Source organism: Geotrypetes seraphini, chromosome 9, assembly GCF_902459505.1.
Source record: "Geotrypetes seraphini chromosome 9, aGeoSer1.1, whole genome shotgun sequence".
NCBI lineage: Eukaryota > Metazoa > Chordata > Amphibia > Gymnophiona > Dermophiidae > Geotrypetes > Geotrypetes seraphini.
Genome location: NC_047092.1, coordinates 138,809,302 through 138,830,805, shown reverse-complemented (window position 1 = coordinate 138,830,805; position 21,504 = coordinate 138,809,302). Strand labels below are relative to the sequence as shown.

The 21,504-nt window shown below is 41.0% G+C and overlaps 1 protein-coding gene across 3 annotated transcripts in view; it reads right to left on the bottom strand.

The window, feature by feature from the left end:
• The window catches only part of CLSTN2 (calsyntenin 2), a 1,243,607-nt gene that overhangs the window by 451,440 nt on the left and 770,663 nt on the right, over positions 1-21,504 (bottom strand). For all 3 annotated transcript variants that reach the window (XM_033958408.1, XM_033958407.1, XM_033958409.1), the window contains 2 exons: positions 16,038-16,286; positions 10,552-10,673 (listed from right to left, as the gene is read on the bottom strand). In XM_033958408.1, the coding sequence (XP_033814299.1) occupies positions 10,552-10,673; positions 16,038-16,286 (371 nt within the window). The remainder of the gene's footprint in view (positions 1-10,551; positions 10,674-16,037; positions 16,287-21,504) is intronic.

Here is a 21,504-nt window from a genome sequence, read left to right as displayed (position 1 = left end):
TCAACAAGAATTTAAGTTGACCTCTACTGACAGTACGAATGCTTAGGTGATTGTATCTGTGGGAAACCTGCAATCTTTCTTACTGTCTGTTATTAAATACATTACATCAATGGTTAAAGGAAATATTACTTTTGGATAATGTGGACCACATGAATATTTCAAATTGTTATTATTTTCAACAGGTTAGGCCATTGGAAAGTTTCACAGAACCAAATGAGATTGATTTCTTAGACTTGACTAATTTATTTAAAAATTCAAAGGCTTAACAGAAAATAGGGCCACTCGCTTCATAAAAAGGAAACATTAGACTCTTAAAACAGTATTTCTGGAAGAAAGAGGTACATTTTTATGACATGGCTAGGGCCACACAATTACAGTGTAAAGATCTCCTAATATTAAAAGAAAGGGTTTTAAATATGGGTATCTGCTTCTTCTTTCAGTTTCCATGCAAGTGTCTAGTCCAGGGCTGCCCAAGTCTGATCCTCGAGATTTACTGGCAGGCCAGGCTTTCAGGATATCTACAATGAATATATGCATGAGAGAGATTTACCTGCACTGCCTTCTTGGTATGCAAATCTCTCTATCATGCATATTCATTGTGGATATCCTGAAAACCTGGCCTGCCAGTAGATCTCGAGGACCGGAATTGGGCAGCCCTGGTCTAGTCATACTTGAGGAAGCTAATTATGTGTATTTTCACCCAGCCCAAATAAGATAGATTTCTTCTAAATACTGTAAAGTAATTAAGAGTTGAGGTTTTGAGTAATAAATACAGGGCTTAATTTGTAGATAAAAAGGAAGTGGAACTGTGGAACAGGGAGAGGCTTGGGTAGGCCATGAGCAACAGGAGAAAAGGGACTAGATTAGGGAGTATTGACTGTTCTTTGCTCTGCTCCAAGTTCACCACCTCCCCTCCTCTTCCATGCAGGGGAATATAGCAGAATGCCCCTCCTGTACTGGAGTCTCAAAATAAGTGGTAGAACTACATTCCAGGCCATTCCTCTACAAGTAACTTATGTTATGGCAATGAGGGAATTTTTAGGTTTCTAAAAATCTGCTTTCCTCATTCTTTAGTTTTAGTAATGATCATTGTGTCAGTACCCCGCATAGATAAATGACCAAATTTAGGGCAGCTTTGATGTGGTCCTATCTAATTGCTCAGCAGTGTTGGCTCTGGCCCTGAATATTATTGGCAATTGCATAACTCCGGGTGCCTTCCCAATTCTGCCCATAGACCTTCTACTGCCTAGCTTGAAAATGGATGGTTAGAGTTGCTATTCAGTGGCACTGCTCAGTTAAATGGCATGGAGTTCTGGAGGCTGGCCTTCTCAGCATGGTTTTTAACCAACCACAAGCCTCTCCTGCCTAATTAAAACCATTAGGAATATTAACCCCCCCCCATGGACCCCTATATAAGAACATAAGAAGTTGCCTCCGCTGAGTCAGACCATAGGTCCATCCTGCCCAGCGGTCCGCTCCCGCGGCGGCCCATCAGGCCCATCGCCTGAGTAGTGGTCTATACCTATCTATACCCTTCAATCCCTTTTTCTTCTAGGAATCTATCCAAACCTTCTTTGAAACCATTTAATGTTTTCTTGTCTACAACAGCCTCTGGAAGCGCGTTCCATGTATCCACCACCCTCTGAGTGAAAAAGAACTTCCTAGCGTTTGTTCTAAACCTGTCCCTTTTCAATTTCTCCGAGTGCCCCCTTGTACTTGTGGTGCCCCTTAATTTGAAAAATCTGTCCCTGTCTACTTTTTCTATGCCCTTCAGGATCTTGAAGGTTTCTATCATGTCTCCTCTAAGTCTCCGCTTTTCTAGTGAGAAAAGTCCCAACTGCTTCAATCTGTCAGTATATGGGAGATTTTCCATTCCCTTTATCAGTTTAGTTGCTCTTCTCTGTACTCCCTCAAGTACTGCCATGTCCTTCTTGAGGTACGGCGACCAGTACTGGACACAGTACTCCAGAAGCGGCCGCACCATTGCACGATACAGCGGCATGATGACTTCCTTCGTCCTGGTCGTAATACCCTTCTTAATGATACCCAACATTCTGTTTGCTTTCTTTGAGGCTGTGGTGCACTGCGCCGATGCCTTCAGTGTTGCGTCTACCATCACTCCCAGGTCTCTCTCCAGGTTACTGACCCCTAGCGGTGTTCCCCCCATTCTGTATGTGAACATCGGGTTCTTTTTCCCCACGTGCATGACCTTGCATTTCCCTATGTTGAAGCTCATTTGCCATTTTTCGGCCCACTTTTCCAGCTGCGTTAGATCCTTTTGGAGATCTTCGCAGTCTTCCCTGGTTTGAGCCCTGCTGTATAGTTTGGTGTCATCTGCAAATTTAATGACCTCACACTTGGTTCCCGCCTCTAGGTCGTTTATGTAAATATTGAACAGGAGCGGTCCTAGCACCGACCCCTGTGGAACTCCGCTCGTGACCCCTTTCCAGCGTGAGTAATGGCCCTTTACTCCAACCCTCTGCTTCCTGTTTGCCAGCCAGTTTCTGATCCATCGGTGGACCTCCCCTTGCACCCCGTGGTTCCATATTTCCTCAGTCCACCACGTTTCTGTGACTCCAATTATGTCTAGGTCCTTTTTGCTGGCAGTGATTTCTAGTTCTCCCATTTTGGCCCTCAGGCTCCTAGCATTTGTGTACAGGCAGTTTAAGACCCAGTTTTTTGCCCTCTCTTTTTGTTTTTCTCGTGTTTTGGTACTCCTGCAGTCCTCCTCATGGTTTGCCAGCCCCTGAGCTTCATCCTCCTCCTGCTGCTGTGTGTCTGTGACGTCCTCAGCCTGTATCCCCTGCACCTCTTGTTCTCGTAATTCTCACTCAGTTCTGGGCTCTATTTCACAAAGTCTTTGCCCCTCTGGCTCCTGTTGTTCTGTGTTGGTGCCGCTTACGAGTTCCATTTGTGCCCTCGGTCCCTGCAATGCGTCCTTAGGTCCTTTTTCAAAACATACACACTCAGTCCCAAGTCCTCCTTTACAATGTCCCAGGTCAGTATCCTTGTCAGGTACTGATGTCTGATGTCCTTTTTCAAAACATACACACTCAGTCCCAAGTCTTCCTTTACAATGTCCCAGGTCAGTATCCTTGTCAGGTACTGATGTCCGATGTGTCGAGGTCAGATCGACTATCGGCTTTCCCCTTCTCTTCAGTTTAAAGCCAAGTCTATGACGTTCTGGACGTTGCGTGCCAGCATCCTCATCCCAGCTGTGCTAAGGTGCAGTCCATCTCTTCTGTAGAGCTTGTTCTTCCCCAAGAAAGTAGTCCAGTTCCTAACAAAGTGGAAACCCTCCTCATCGCACCATCTCCTCAGCCAAGCGTTAATTGCTTGTAGTTCGCTCTGTCTCCTTGTGTCCGCTCTCGGTACTGGCAGGATCTCTGAGAAGGCTATCCTCCTTGCCCTTAGTCTCAGTTTCCTCCCCAGGATCCTGAACTGGTCAGTTAGTGTAGTCCTGTTGAAGCTTCTCCTGCTGATATCGTTGGTTCCGATGTGGATCACTACTGCTGTGTCTTCTGTCTCGGCTCCCTCCAGGATCCTCTCGATATTGTTGATGATATCATTTGTTCTTGCCCCCGGGAGACATGTTACCAGTCGGTCCTCTCTCCCTCCGGCTATGTGACTGTCTACTCCTCTCAGGATTGAGTCTCCAACCACGATAGATGATCTCCCCTTCTTCAACTGTCTCTCTGGTCTCAGATCTGTGTCATATGTGCAGTCCATTTGTCCGTCCTCTGGGTTCAGCTGTGTCTCCACCCCTGGTCTCAGGTCTGTGTCATCTGCGCAGTCCGCTAGTCCATTCTCCTGGCTCTGATGGGTCTCCTCCTCTTCTGTCTGCCCAGGTCCTCCGCAAGGTCCTATTCCCATAGTGTCTGGTGGTTCCTGTCGTCCAACTGTTGGTTCTCTCCTGGTGTGTTGGTGGTCTCGTGCCTCCACCATCCTGCAGGCCTCCTCAATGAACTTCTCGAGCTCCCTAACTTGTTCTGCGATGTGGCTCTCTCTGGTGGTGTCTTCAGTTTCCCAGCATTGCTCCTCCATGGTGCAGAGTCCCTCCAGCTCCTGGACTCTAACCTGCAGTCTCCCGACCTCCTGTTTCAGGCTATCCAGTTCCTGGCATCGACCGCAAATGTATGCCTGCCTCCCGGAGGGGAGGTAGTCATACATATGGCACCCGATGCAGTATACTGGGTAGCTCAGCTGGGTTCCCACATCCTCCATTGCTCCTTTCTCTTTCCTATGTCCCACGGTGTGAAAGGATTGTGCCCGGTGCGCAGCTAGCTGAAAGAGTAGAAAGAGAAAGAGAAATGAGAAGTGAGAAGAGGGGAAGTACCTGTGGTATAATTATTAGATATCGCTGCTGGGCTGCCTGGGCTCCTTCTTAAGGCTCCTTCGCAAAGGCGCTCTCGCTAAGGCGAGCGCCTTTGCCGCTCGCCTTCGCCGCGCGCCAAACGGCTGCGCGCCGTTGGCTCGCCCCCTCTTAAGGGGGAGTCTGGGCTGAAGTCCCTGACGCGGTGGGGGTGGGCGGAGCTACCTCTCGCCTGCCCCTGGCTCTCTGCTGGCTTGTCGGCTTTCCCCTCGCGCTGGCCCGCTGAAAAATTTCTTTCTCTGCTCCTCGCCTGCCCTTCTCCTCTCCTCGCCTGCCCTTCTCCTCTCCTCCGACGCTGAAGCAGTGAGCCCCTTGCCGCGGATCGCCCCCTCTTAAGGGGGAGTCTGGGCTGAAGCCGCTGATGCGGTGGGGGTGGGCGGAGCTACCTCTCGCCTGCCCCTGGCTCTCTGCTGGCTTGTCGGCTTTCCCCTCGCGCTGGCCCGCTGAAAAATTTCTTTCTCTGCTCCTCGCCTGCCCTTCTCCTCTCCTCCGATGCTGAAGTAGTCGGAGGAGAGGTTCCTGAATATATGGTGACAGGTCAAATGCGTGCAAGACAAAACCACCAAGACAAGTCAGCGCAAAGATAACAGCGCGCAAGGATAACAGCGCGCAAGACAATTGAGCGCAGGGACAACTCAGCGCAAGACAATTGAGCGCAGGGACAACTCAGCGCAATGACAATTCAGCGTGCCTTAAAATGGCGCATGGCGAAGGGCACGCGCAAGTCACCACGTTATCAGTATGGTTCCCTTGCCTCTTTGTGCTTTGAATATAAGTCATGTGAATGCATTTTCATTACTATGGTTACGTTTCCTCTTTATATATGTGTTCAGAACAGCCCACCTTCCTTTTGCTGCCTGACCGTGTCCGTTATAGGTAAAGCTCTGGTTTTGCTAGAACTTGCCGGCGCTCAGATGTCTTTCGCGCAGTTCTCTTGCGCTCAGTTGTCTTGCGCTCACTTGCCGGCGCTCAGATGTCTTGCGCTCAGTTGTCTTGCGCTCACTTGCCGGCGCTCAGATGTCTTTCGCTCAGTTCTCTCGCACTCAGTTGTCTTGCGCTCACTTGCTGGCACTCAGATGTCTTGCGCTCAGTTGTCCCGCTCGTGCTTGTTACTAAAAATCATTTGCGCTGAATTGCTTTGCGCTCAAATGTCTTGCGCTCACTCGTCTGCGCCCGTTTGTCCGCGTGCTGTTGTCCTGCGCACATTTGACTATGAACCTGAACATACAGTACTTATGAATCTAGCCTGTCTAAATTTGATCTATCAAAGTATATGTTCGTTACGTGGCTGAATACGGACCTCTGTGACAGCTAGAGTTACCAATGTGCATTATAGCACGGGAATGTGTTGACACTGCTAAAGTGCAGCATTAATAACTAGGTAAAATAACACACGTTAACCATTTCAATGCACCCTAAAGTGGAAGCACACCTTATTAACTCAAAGGATGAATGAGTCTACTATGCTACTATCTACAGGCTATAATTCTATTTCCCAGTTAATTTATCTTAAAGAAACACAGTTCCAAATGTATGTGTTTGTCTCTGGGAAAAGCTGACTAACCCCCCTCTGCCTCATATTTACAAAAGTGTAGTGTGATTTTTGGCACATGGCGGTAACAGCTCCAGCGCTCATAGGAATTCTATATAGGTTTTTTTTTTCCCCTCACATATAAGGATCCTCAATCTGTATTCTCTATTGTCATGTACCCTCCTGGAAATGTTCTCTTCTTGTGTAATCCGCTTTGAACCGCAAGGTACAAGCGGAATAAAAATCACTAATGTAATGTAATGTAATGTAAGGATAGGGTTTGAACTGTTGCATTGTTTGCTCTAGCAAAATTCCTTAAAACCTCTTTTTTATTTTGCTTCTTCACCTTTTCCCAGAGATGGTCTAGTATTGGATTGATCTATAACAACCTCTCAGTTTTGTAACATGACATATTTGTGAACCACTAAAACTATAAAGTTCAAAACAATTTACATAATTAACGCCTTCCTTTACAAAGCCGCACTAGTGTTTTTAGTGTTGGCTGCGATGGTAACTTTGCCGGCTCATAGAATTCCTATGAGTGTCAGAGCTGTTACCACCGTGGCCAGCGCTAAAAACCATGCTACACTTTTGTAAAAAGGGGGGGAGGAGGTAAGAGAAAGAAATTCACTTGACAAATTACATTTAAAAATGACTCAAGCATTTAAAAAATGCAGAGGTGAACTAAAATGAATCAAATAGAAACAGACAACTAAACAAATAATTGCAAAAAAGAGCTCCAAACTCTATTTACTTAACAAATTTGAAAAAAAAAAAAAAAATCCTACATAAAACTTTCATAACTTTTCTAAAAGACAAATAAGAATGTGTAGATTTAAAGCAACAACACATTTCCTTCCAAACCATAGGAGTTTGCAAAGTTAAAAGCTTTCAAACAATGTAATCCTTTATCTGCCTTTCACAGAAGGAAAGACAAAAGGAGAATACACTTCCCCCTCCCCATTCGCAGTTCCTGCACTCGCGGTTTCATATAATCACGATTTTTTCTGGGGAGGGGGAAAATTAAAAAAACAGTCTTAATGTAAAAAAAATCCATCTCGAGACTACATTGGGAACTCCCTACAGCCATTTCTTGATGGCGATCTGCACGGGGCAGGAGCGTAGGAAGATCGCTCCTGCCCCGAAAGCCCTCTAGACCACCAGGTAAGGCCGGGAAGGTGGCAGGGAGGTGGGGGTGGGTCAGAGCCGGATAATCGCGGTTTTTCGGCATTCGCGGTCCGGCTCTGCCCGTATCCCCCACGAATGACGAGGGAGAAGTGTACTTATGGGATATTTTTTTTCTCTTAAAATTTACAATCTGGAAGAGAGAAAGCATATATGTCAGACAATCTTAATTTAAAATTTTGTAAAGAATGCAAGAAAATGTCAACAAAATTCTAGCTATAACAGGAAGCCAGAGAAGCTTGATGAAGTATCCAAAATACGATCATATTTGCTCCATGCAAATATCAATCTAACAACAATATTCTGTGTTGTAAGCAATTTTTGCAGCAACCTGTTTAGAAACACCACTATAACTAAGATTACACTAATCTAATTTGGATAGTAATAATTTTATTTATTTCACTTTATAGCCCGTCCTCCTAGAAAAGCTGAGAATGGGTTACAAGTTTACATATATGTTAAAGTGTATTTATAGAACATAAGAATAGCCTTACTGGGGCAGACCAATGGTCCATCAAGCCCAGTACACGGTGGCCAATTCAGGTCACTAGTACCTGGCCAAAACCTAAGGAGTAGCAGTATTCCATGCTATTGATCCAGGGCAAGCAGTGGCTTCCCCCATGATAGCAAACATGGCATGGCAGGACATTGTCCGACAGAGATGGCAAAACATAGTTAACAAAGCATAGTAAAGCATAACATGACAAACATGGTATGGTGAGATTATAGTATATCACACATTGTATGACATAACATAGTATTACAAGCTTAGCTAATATAGCATGGCAACCATAGTATTATATATACAAGCATAGTATGGCAAATATAGCATGGAAAACAGTGTTATATATAAGTATAGCATGGCAAACACAGTATTATATATACAGTACAAACAGCATGACAAATGTAGTATGCTAGATAAGAAAGTGTGACTAATCCATGTGTGACAGTATGATATGTAACATGATAGAACTGAACTATAAGTCAAAATTGCTCTTGACCAAAAAAAAATGTCCCGATACATTTCAGTGCTCTCATCAAGAGAACAACTTGTAATTATCTCCTTAAGAGAGGCATATAAAGATATGATGGACTATAAATTACGCCAGGGTACATCTGGCAGGGCCTCCGCGTGCGCGGATCGCCGGACTTGATGGACCAAAGGTCTGATCCGGAGATGGCAGTTCTTATGTTCTTATGTTCTTATGTTCTTAACCCACCCACCCCCACTTTTACAAAGCTGCGATAGTGGCTTCTGTGTGGCAAACACTTTGACGCCCATCAAATCTCTTTGGGCATCGGAGCGATTACCGCAGCTTTTTAAAAGGAGCCCTAAAGCAGAAAGCATTTGATCAAATTGAACACCTAGAATCTTGATAACTAGAGAGAATATATATTAAATATTAGTCTGATCAATCACAATATGGTCAATTAATGGATCTGGTTTATTATCTAGAAGTAAGAATTTAGTTTTCTCTGCACTTAATTTTAATCTTTACTTCAATATCCAAGAACTTATTAGGGACAAACAGTTCTTCACAATTATATTTATCTGAGACAAAATAGAATAAATTGGAATTAACACTGTGATGTCATTAGAGTAACTATAACTACAGAACCCTTGATGCTCCAACTCAAAACCCAAAGAATGCAAAAAATACTAAATAATTATGGAGGCAGAGAAGACCCTTGTGGAACTTCACATGGATTTTGACATTTATCTGAACGACTATCTTTCAGCTTAACTTTATAAGACCTGGGGATATAAAGCTTTTAAACCAATTCAAAACATTAGGAGTAATCACAATACTATCTAGTTCAGCTGACACCATATTGCAGTCTACCAGGTCAAAGATGCTTGACAAATCAAATTGTAAGATAAAGGTCATATAATTGTTACTCAGTAAGGATCAAGCAGTATCAAATATTGATCCCCAAACGGTCTCTACATTATGGTTAGTTCTAAATCCTGATTGAGAAGAAAGCAGAATATTGTGAGTCATCAAATATGCATTAAGCCAAAACTTAACTAGTCCCTCTATCAATTGCACAAGAAAAGAAATGAATTCAACTGTCTGTAATTAGAAACAAGATTGACTGGTTCTTTCAAATTTTTCACTAAAGCTGTTTTAATGATCTCTCCTAGGTTTTCAGGCAATAAGCCTATGGAGAACAGACCGTATCCATTGTAGTTGGTGAAGATACCATTGAGGAGGATGGGCAGGTATCTAACTGGCAATAAGATTTGGAATAGCTTGAAAATTATGAATTAAATTCATTCCATGGGGTCCTTTTCTTAAGGTGTGCTAACCGATTTAGTGTGCGCTAAATGCTAAGATACCCATAGGATATAATGGATGTCTTAGCATTTAGCGAGCGTGAATCTTTAGCGTGCGCTAAATCGGTTAGTGCATCTTAATAAAAGGACCCCCAAGTTATAGATGAAACACCTGACCAGATTCTATCAACTGGTTTTCCATCCTGTCTAATAACAACAGTATTAACATTGATATACTAAAACTATTAGAAAATAATGCCCTAATTTTATGAAACATAGTCCTAAAATAATCAGCTATATTTGAAGCTGTTGGGATATTATCTGCATTCATTCTGTAAATCTTTTGTATTTGTGCTTCAGCAGATCTAAAGAATGCACAATTCAATACTATGATAGAGTACAGTGACAATAAAGTAGAACTGGCCTAAAACAACTCAGATATTAATAGATCATTTACAGTACTCTCCTGATATTCGGGGGAGGGGGGGTTCCGTTCCAGGAACCCCCGCGAATGCTGAAAAAACGCAAATACGGTTTTAAGCAGGGGAGATAGGAGAGGGCAGCCGGAGTGCCAGCGAGTGAAGGAAATTACTCGTGGTATGCTCCGTCCACCTCTTCCTGCACTAAAGTCGGGCCTCATCAATCAGGAGCTGCTTTGACACGCAGCTCCTGATTGGTAAGGCCTGACTTTAGTGCAGGAAGAGGTTGTCGGAGCATACCACGAGTGATTTCCTTCACCCGCTGGAGCTCCGGCTGCTCTCTCCTGCCACTCCGGCTGCCCTCTCCGCGAATGACCGAGGAACACTATATCCCCATTTTACAAAGCCATGCAGCAACATTAAATCCCTATGGGCTTTAGGGCAGTTACTACAGTGTTCCGCACTATCAGGTTTTGCAAAAGAGAGGGATAACTTGCTAAATTTCCACATTTGAGTTATTAAACACCTCCCTCCCATTTTTTTTTTTTTTTTACAAAACTGCGATAGGGTTTTTTTAGCACAGGCCGGCATGCTGAATGCTCTACGCTGCTCCCACCGCTCATAGGAACTCTATGAGCGTCAAGATCAGTGCAAAGCATTCAGCACGCCGACCTGTGCTAAAAACCGCTATTGCGGTTTTATAAAAGGGAGGGGGGGGGGTAAGATATGCACATTTTATTTCAGTCAACCAGTAACAAAGGGGTACCTGATCCAGTTTCCAATGGAACTCTGCAGGTCGAAAAGTGTCTGCCTGATCAAAATCTCGACGTAATAGAAAGACAAGTCGGCAATTATGCACATACAGTGCATAGTGATGGCGATTCATTTCTGAAAATGAAACAAACATGGTTAAAAGAAAAAAAAAAAATTAAACACCTTAATCTGACAGGGGCATGCAATCTAAAAAATTTTGTTTTGTTCAGTTTCCCATGTCATTCATGCAAAGTCTGGTTTGATTTCAATTTTTGTTTGTATTTTTGCTTCAGAAGCAATGTCAGGAAGGATGCATAAGCACTATTGGGTAACAGTGTGCACTTTTTCACAGCAGTGTTATTTGCACATGCACAGATACCAGAAAGCAGCAATGAAAAAGTAGAGTAAGGACGATTGTCTTGCATCAGAGCACACAAACCAGTCAAATATAAATATCAGAATTTATTAAGTCTTGATCAGGACAACACATCTAAGACCTGGCATGGGCATGGGATAAATGTACCACTTTTCATCTATGATTCATCAGCAAGAAGATTTTATATATTTATTTATTTAAACGATTTATAAACCGCTTATAAACAAAGCATTCTACAAAATCACATATGTATTATTGCGACACACCAAGATCCGTAACATAAACCAAAAATTTACACTAATATTTCATAATGTACAAGCTGTAGGTCTTTCTTTGTCTACTATTTCTGCAACGTCATTCCATAAGGACAGTATATAGCCGTCAAATATCGATATTTCATCTAAACATATTACATAAAGGCGTCATAAGAATTGCTGCTGCTGGGTCAGACCAGTGGTCCATCGTGCCCAGCAGTCCACTCACACAGCGGCCCCCAGGTCAAAGACCAGTGCTCTAAATGAGTCCAGCCTCACCTGCGTATGTTCCAGTTTAGCAGGAACTTGTCCAACTTTGTCTTAAATCCTTGGAGGGTGTTTTCCCCTATAACAGACTTCAGAAGAGCGTTCCAGTTTTCTACCACTCTCTGGGTGAAGAAGAACCTCCTTACGTTTGTATGGAATCTATCCCCTTTCAATTTTAGAGAGTGCCCTCTCGTTCTCCCTATCTTGGAGAGGGTGAACAATCTGTCTTTATCTGCTAAGTCTATTCCCTTCAGTATTTTGAATGTTTTGATCATGTCCCCTCTCAGTCTCCTCTTTTCAAGGGAGAAGAGGCCCAGTTTTTCCAATCTCTCACTGTACGGCAACTCCTCCAGCCCGTTAACTATTTTAGTCACTCTAGTCATTTTAGTCACCCTTAACCATTTTAGTCACTCTTCTTCGAGTAGTACCATGTCCTTCTTCATGTATGGCGACCAGTGATGGACACAGTACTCCAGGTGAGTGCGCACCATGGCCTGGTACAGCGGCATGATAACCTTTTTCGATCTGTTCGTGATCCCCTTCTTAATCATTCCTAGCATTCTGTTCGCCCTTTTCGCCACCATCGCACATTGCGCAGATGGCTTCATCAACTTGTCGATCAGAACTTGCAAGTGTCTTTCCTGGGTGGTCTATCCAAGTACCGCCCCGGACATCCTGTATTCGTGCATGAGATTTTTGTTACCGACATGCATCACTTTACACTTATCCACGTTGAACCTCATTTGTCATGTCGATGCCCATTTCTTGAGCTTGATTATGTCACGTTGCAGATCTTCGTAATCTCCCTGTGTCTCCACTACACTGAATAACTTCGTATCATCCGCAAATTTAATCACCTCACTCGTCGTACCAATGTCCAGATCATTTATAAAGATGTTGAAGAGCACGGATCCAAGCACCGAGCTCTGTGGCACCCCACTGGTGATGCTCTTCCAGTCTGAGTATTGTCCATTTACCCCCAGTTGTTTCCTAAAATATATACGATATTTACATAATTTCATAACGTCAGGGAGCGAATTCCAAAGTTACTTTCCAGTAGTTTTGGTACTTTTTATGCAGCCATGCACTGTGTTGGCAGGCACAGATTGCATGATACCATTAGTCACCGAAACATGGTCCCATGTCAAGTCCTAGACACGCTGCCCTGATTGAGACTTCAATAAATCCTGAACTTTATATTTGGCTAGTTTGTGTGCTCTGCCGCAAGACTGTCACCCATCCTCCACTTTTTCATTGCCGTATTTGTATTCGGGAAGGTTCTTTCCAGCTCTACTTTGTTTTGTGTTACTACCAGAAAATAGCAAATATTCTTTTGCAAAGAGTGCACACTGTTTGTGAAGACAAGAAAAACACAATATTGGAGGGGAAATCCTGTCATTTCAGGATAAAAAAAATGAAACATTTTCAACATTGTTTCAAATGAATGCACATCTCTAGAAGCTGATTAATCTTTCAGTATAGCCAAAGTATCGCTAAATATGCCAACAGTACATAATCCAATCTTTACTTATTCATAATACACATTCGCTGCACATACTGTAGCACAGGGGTAGGCAATTCCGGTCCTCGAGAGCCAGAGCTAGGTCAGATTTTCAGGATATCCACAATGAATATGTATGAGATGGATTTGCATGCACTGCCTCCTTGAGATGCAAATCTATCTCATGCATATTTATTGTGGATATCCTGAAAATCTGACCTGGCTCCGGCTCTCGAGAATCGGAATGGCCTACCCCTGCTGTAGCAGGACATGCTTATCTATTCCTACCCTAGCTAAGATAATTTTCAAGTGCCTTTCTGATCTTTGCAACTTTCTTTAAATTAGTCCTCTTATTCCTGATACTCTCTTATCTATGCAGTCAAACCTTGGTTTGCGAGCATAATTCATTCCAGAAGCATGCTTGTAATCCAAAACACTCGTATATCAAAGCAAATTTCCCCATAAGAAATAATGGAAACTCAGACGATTCATTCCACAACCCAAAAACTTTAATACAAAATACTATACGTACTCGTATTGCAAGACTTCACTTGTTTGGAACAGTCACTACACTCTTGCAGCGTCAGAGAGAGAAGAACCATTGGCTGAGTTGTGATGACGTGACGCGGGTATACCGTATGTTCTCATTTTGCAAGACCTCGCTCGTTTAGAACAGTCACTACACTCTTGCAGCGTCAGAGAGAGAAGAACCATCGGCTCAGTTGTGATGATGTGACGGGTGTATACGGTATGTACTTGTATTGCAAGACATTGCTTGTATATCAAGTCAAAATTTAATAAAATGTTTTACTTGTCTTGCAAAACACTTGCAAACCAAGTTACTTGAAATCCAAGGTTTTACTGTATTTCCATCTTTGCTTATACCCTATGTTGATTATGGTGTATTGTGTTGACCGTGTACACAGCATACTATACCATACTTTGGGGTCCTTTAACTAACCGATTTAGCGTGCATTAATCGATTTAGCGTCCACTAAATGCTAAGGCACCCATTATATTCTATGGGCGCCTTAACATTTAGTGCAGGCTAAATCGGCTAGCATGCCTTAGTAAAAGGGCCCCTTTGTTTTCATTGTTGCAATTGTCTATTGCTTATGTTTGATTTATTCTTGCTGTACACTGCTGTAACATAGTAACATAGTAGATGACGGCAGATAAAGACCCGAATGGTCCATCCAGTCTGCCAAACCTGATTCAATTTAAATTTTTTCTTCTTAGCTATTTCTGGGCAAGAATCCAAAGCTTTACCCTGTTCAGCAGGCCTAAACTAAATACATAACTTATCTACATGGGGCCGAATATAGTTGCTACTTGGATCATTTTTATTGCATCCTTGCTCCTCTTTATCCTGGCCTCTTCATAAATACACAGACTGCATTGGGCTAATCAGATGGATTTTTGGTACTAAGATACTGAGCCCAGCACAATACAGCATTAAGCAGCATCGGTACCAACTAGTGCTGTGCCGGATGAATGCATGATTTTTGCTTTTTCTGTTATCAAAGTTTTCCAAAAGGAGACATGGTTAAGTGAAAAGTGTTTCACAATTTATGTGGGGGTTTTTTTTTTCTTTGTACTTTCATTTCGTTCTTGTATTATCAATGATACATCCGTCCTTTCCCTTTTCAGCCTTTCAAAGAAAAACATCAATAGCTGAGATTATGAGGTATAAAAGCCATCTATTGCAGAAGATTGAAATCATTGGTGTTCTGTATTCCATCCAGGTTTGGTAACAAAACAACGAAAATTTCAATTTATGAAACTAGACCTACAGGATAACAAAGGTACACAAAAAGGAAGAATGCCATTACTTTCTAGCTTTGTATTGTATGGATTTGGATTTTAGATCTGATTACTTGCTTGTCCATATCTGGGTTTAAACTGAGTTACAATCAGGCACACAAGCTATTTTTTTTATTTTTGCCTAAGTGGAATTCTAATGTAAGTTGTATCTTAGATAAGTTTATTAAAAAGTTTCCAAGTTTTATTAAAATTTGATATAATTACCTATTCCAAGGATTAAGGCCCAGATTCTCAAAATGGTGCCAGAATTGGTCAGCGCCTGAAAAAACGGCACCGGTTGCACGTCACTCAAACTAAGGGACTGTTTTAAGCATTACAGTCTGTGTCGAACATAGGTGCTGGAAATTTAGGCTGGGGTTTTACAGGCCTACATTTCTGGTGCCTATCTTTGACGTAGAATAACGCTTAGCGGCATTGAACGTCAACCCCACCCATAACCACGCCTCTTTTGATGTCTGGCGCTGGTAAGCATCTGTGTAGATTCAGGTACCACACGGCTCCCACATTTTTTCTTAATTCTTAATGGCACTGTCAATTGCCGCACCATTAATTGCCAATTAAAACACTTAACTTAAGCGCCGCCTACCGGCACCTTCTGAATGGCACCATTTTGAAAATCCAAGCATAATGTATTTCCCAAGTCAAAAGGGGTTTCAATAGGTGAAGCGAGTTTTGAAACCCGGCTTCCCTGGTGTTCAGCCTATTGTTCTAATTACCAGGCTACTCTACCACAAGTCAACCGACTTAATAAAAAATCCATGACTTTTATCATATATGTATAATACTAGGGCAATTCTGTAAGTGGGCACCTCCTTTTAGGTACCTCGGCAATGTATGAGAGGAGCGTATTCTATGACAACACCTGGGTGCCCAGGTCTCATTATAGAATACTAGCATAGCGTAATATTAATGTGTCTAACATTTGGGCACTCACACTTACATCAGTTGTAAATCTGATATAACTGTGGAGCCCAAAATGAAAAGTGGCAAGGCAAACAGAACTTACCATATTCTGTAAGTGACAGGCAAAAGTGGGAGCTTTACCCATTTTACATACATGTTCTATCCATGTGTAAACCCCCTTGAATTTAAGCTCTAAAACACTTAGATAGGCTCTTCTACAATAGCTCAGGGTGCCTGTGGGCATAAATGTTCATCTTTGCTATATTTATGAAAGCAAATAACATGGGTTCCCTGTTACAGAATTGCCCTATGTATTATCAACTAGAAATTCAGATTGTTGCAAATGTCAATAGTTGCATGTACTTGCACATCACCTGTTTTGTCCGAATTGCATAGGATTGTTTCCTTCTCAGCTCTCATGCCTGGGCTGGGTCCATGCTTCATCCACATGCTTATTGTGAACTGATCAGTCAAATTCTTTGGTACTATTGCATCAGGAATCTTGATCCCTTGTTTGCCATCAAACTTAAAAATCATGCCATTGCTATCCATCAGCAGCCCAGCTGTCCAGTTGGTCGCTGCACTGGGGGCAGGTAATAGGTCGATGGCACCAGACGAAGCTCCTACAAGTAACCACACAATGAATGAAATGAAAAATAATTAATAATACAGCTGTTAAACTATTTTCACCCTTAACAGCTGCACCTGATAATATAACCAAATTAAATAAATAATCCTAGAATGGGGTTTTGAGTTAGTATGAAGTGAGCAGCTCAGATGAAAGAATATGGCTATATTAAGAAGCCATATGGTTGTTAATTCCATAATTTCAACTGCTGGGAGCTGGGTCAAGGGCTGTTATAAATAACAGCAGTTTGCTGCAAATCTAAATTTACCAATGCAATTATGGATACTTTAAATGCTTGCTTGCATCAAATTTCCATAGGCTTCTATACCTGTATTAAGACTGCCAAACAGCATTATAGGAATAAAACTGTAACATCTATACAGTGCTATGTAGTCATTCCTACAACATTTAGGGCTCCTTTTACGAAGGTGCGCAGTAGCCGAAAATCTACCGCCTCCTAAAAAGGAGGCAGTAGTGGCTAGCGCGCTCGGGAATTTAACGCGCGCTATTGCGTGCGTTAAGGCCCTAGCGCACCTTTGTAAAAGGAATCCTTAGATACAATTCTTTAAGTGGTTCAATAAATCAAAGATAATGAAACACTGTATTTGCCCTGGGGTGCTCCTGTCTACATTCTCAATTTTTTTTTTATTTGTATCAATTTCAGCATAACAGCAAGATAAATTTTGATTATGAATTCCAGAGTACACAAATCAGAATAGGACAAAAAAATAATATAAAATATGAAATACCTAATTAAGCCCTTCCTTTACAAAGCCACACTAGCGTTTTTAGCGCTGGACACAGCATTAACAACTCGGACACTCATAGGAACTGTTACAGTGGCAGCCAGTGCTGAAAACGCTAGCGAGGCTTTGTAAAGGAGGGGGTAAAAATGCCCATTTGTTGAGAAGATCACAAATGATGGGAGAATCCAAGAAAATCTAGTTTTCAGAACTGTACATATTACATACTACAGTATGATAAAAGGGAAAATTTCCATTACAAAAATAAAAATCTTGTACCTTTCCTAACTCAAAGTGGTTAACAACAGTATAAAGCCAGACATTCCTGAGAATGATAAATAAAACATTTGAGGGCAAATTCTATAAGAAGCGCCCAAAAGGTAGGCACCTTTCAGCACGATTCAAGCATAATTGGGTGCTGTTTAGTGAATTGCGCTGAGCGGCACCTATTTTGAAGGCGCCTAATAAATAGGCTAACTCTAGGCACAACTAAAACTTAGGCGCCCATGTGAGCGATTAAGAGAAATGTAGCCACGCCCACGCCTAACATGCATAGCACCTATTTTTTTGAAGGCCGCCTAAATTTTTAGAGGTGCCTTGTTATAGAATTGCACTTTCTTGATAGGCGCCTATGTTTAAAAAGCTTAATTGAGATTGTTATTCAATTTAGATAGGCGCCTATCTAGTTGGGCGCCTCTGAAATAGGTGCTGGTTACAGAATCTGGGCCTTTATAAACTTAAGAGCTCATTTTACTAAGCAGGGTAAGAACATTCTATCATGGGCTGGTGAGGTAAATGCTCCAACACTTATTGAATTCCCATGAGCACTGGTCATTTACCTCGCTGGCCCCCGGTACAATGCTTTTACACTGCTCAGTAAAATCCAGTGCAAGACCACAACATATTTTGAAAGAGAGAAGATTTTAACAATTTTCTAAACTGTCTATAATCTTAGGTTGCTCTTAAATTCTGTAGAATGTAGCTCCAGATCTTTTCTGTTTGATAACCTAAAGACTTTGACTAATAGGTTTTATATCTAACCCCTTTTGGACTGGAACAACTTGCTAGTAATTGTAAGTGCATCTAAAGTTGGAAATTCTATTAGTTCCACCAAGTTTAAGGGAGCTTGACCATTCAATATTAAAAAAGCCATGGTACATTTTTTTTAAAACAACTCTCGCCTCCATTGGAACCAGTATAGTTTCATACAGAAAGGAGTTACTTTAATGTCTGGTCTGACTGAATAGATCAGATAGCTGTATTTTGTACTGTTCATAATTTTTTAAGCAACTTCAAAAGACAGCATGTAAGATATTACAAAAATCCAGTCAAGCCAATAATAAAGATTGAAACCTAAGCTTTAATTGTTCATAATGCATTTTAATTTGTCTAAGTTTTCTAGGGGTTCAAAATGATTTTATTTTTAATAACAATGTACATCTCAGTCTCCATAGTTATGTTGTTGCCTATAATAATAAGTCCTACAATTTTATGGAAGTTTCAAATTTAAACACATTTCCTCCCTCCCCCCAATGTTCAAGTTTAATAATAATTTGATGTTTCGCTTATCATAATACTAAGCGATTATACAAAATACAATAAAATCATGGGATACATATTATTAAAAACGCATAATGACAAGGACAAGACAGGCTAACATGGCACAAAAGTGAACTACAATAAGATACAGTAAAATAAAAGAACATAAAAGGGGTTAAACAATAGGAAGCAATCCACTGACCATTGAAATAGATTTAACCAGCTATCCATGAATATTCAGTGCAAGATAACTGGCTAAATATTAACTGGCTCTATTGTGTGATCATTGGCAATATTCATAGCTGACCGGCTAAGTTTAGTATACAAATCAGACCGCCAAAATAGCAGCTCTATCTTTGCCCATTATAACTTAAGGATCAATGCTGAATACCAACTTAAGCAGTTAAGTTATTGCCAGTCATTACAACCCATTTATTCAAATGCTAGTCACAGAAAACAACCTAATTGTAGGACAATGTACATAGTTATTATGGTGACAACATGAGAACATTTGTTTTTTATCTATTTAATTTTAATAGGTTAGCTGAGACCTAGGGCTCCTTTTACAAAGGCGTTTTAGGGCCTTAACGTGCGGAACAGCGCACACTAAAGTGCCACGCGCACTAACCACTACCGCCTCCTGTTGAGCAGGCGGTAGTTTTTTGGCAAGCGTGCTACAGCGCGCAATAATTCGGTTTCGTGCGCTAAAAACGCTAGTACACCTTCGTAAAAGGAGCCCCTAGAGTTCCACTGTATCTAAAGATTTTATTTTATCTATTATGTCCATAGGAGAAGAGATAAAGGGTACTATTAGTGCGATGTCATCAGCAGATAAAAACAATTTCACCCTTATATCATCTAATCCAGTAGCTACTAAACCTGGCCCTGGAGGCACCCCATCAAGTCCGTTTTTTTTTAGGATATCCACAATGAATATTCATGCGAGATACCTGAATGCAGTGGAGGTAGTGCCCGGACAGAACTCATATCTAGGCATCACCACTGAATACCTGGGTTTATGCAGCTGGCTTTCTTTTATAAGGTTAAATGTGAAATTCAGCACACACCAAATAAAGATAGGACTGATTTTTATAAGGCCTGATTTGGCTACTTAACCTAGTTGGTTAAGTGCTGAATATCAGCACTTAACCACATAAGAACATAAGAATAACCATACTGGGTCAGACCAATGGTTAATCTAGTCCAGTATCTCATCTTCATGGTGATAAATCCAGGTCACAAGTACCAGGCAAAAACCCAAATAGTAGCAACATTCCATGCTGCTAATCCCAGTGCATGAAAAACAAAAAAAAAATCACTCTTGATGATGTTTATAAGTATACTGTGTCAATGGTATATACAGTATTTATAAACTTTATGCTCAGAACCATGGTGGCGTTAACTGGGGGAAGACCCCGACACTACCAACTCATCGCCCAATCATCGCATATAAAAAAAAGAATAAAAAGCGACTTCAAGTTAGTGTGCTTGTGTACTAATGTGCCACTTGGGCTTAAAGTTCTTAACTTGGGTACGTCATATCATTCAAAGAAAACACAGCAAACTTATCTATAGCTTGCAAATTCCGACGTGCCACGTTTCGTTCCTGCCTCAGGGAACCAATGGAGATTTACAAGGATTTTGTATTATTATTTCTTTATTAATTTTCAATTTAAATCAAGCTAAACACTTGTACAGAAAGCAATAGTCATAATATCAAAATAATCATAAAGAAATTAAACATCTAATAAGAAAAACATGTATTATTTAACTATTTAAGCTCAAGTCCTCCTAAAGGAACCAAGATTTTAAATTAGCGAAGCATTAAAATTATAGAAATTATTTTTGCAAGATATTCAAAGCAGAAGCACTGAGAAATAAAGTTTCTTAATTATATTAGGGTTTAGATGATTCTCCATCCAAACGAGACGTAGCTACAAAAGTTGTCAATTGAGATGGTTCAAAGAATACATATTTAACAGAACGGTAACACACTATACATTTACATGGATGTCTCAAATAAAAGGTTGCCCCCAAAGAAGTAACCCCAGGTTTCAAAAGAAGAAATTCACGGCGACGTTTCTGTGTCTCCCTTGTAAGATCAGGAAACATCTGTACTTTACAACCAAGAAAAATTTTTTGTCTATTTTTAAAGTAAAGTCTTAATAACCATGTTTTATCTAACGGAAGCGCCACAGTTAGAATCAAAGTTGCTGGTGATGCCAAGTCTTTATCAGATGTCTCCAATAATTCTGAAACATTTAAAGTTTGTTGGGCCAATTCTTTTTGTTGATTTACAGAAACTTTCATTGGCAAATAATAGACACGTGAGAATGGTGGTAACATTTCTTCTGATACTTCTAAAATTTCCATCAAGTATCTCTTAAGCATTTCTCTTGGATTTACCATTTCTAATTTAGGAAAGTTAATTAACCTTAAATTATTACTTACAAGGATTTTTAGTAATGGGTGTGAGTGATTAAAAAAAGATAAAGAATATCTCACGTAGTGAACAGAGAACAATTCACACAGCTTCTTCCTTATAAACATCATCAAGAGTGATTTTTTTGTTTTTCATATATTTGTCCTTATCACTCTATTTTTGAATGATTCAAGCCTAATTCCCTTTTTCTGTGTACTCATCATATTGCAATCAGTGGTTTTTGCTTTCTGTCTCAATAGCAGACTATGGACTTTTCCTCCAGGAACTTGTCCAAACCTTCTTTTTTTTTTTAAATCAGCTACGTTAACTGCTGTTACCATATCTTCTGGCAATGAATTTCAGAGCATAATATTATCTGAGTGAAAAAAAAAAATATTTCCTTCTATTGGTTTTAAAAGTATTTCCCTGTAACTTCATTGAGTGTCCTCTAGTCTTTGTAATTTTTGATAGAATAAAAAATTGATTCATTTGTATCTGTTCTAAACCAC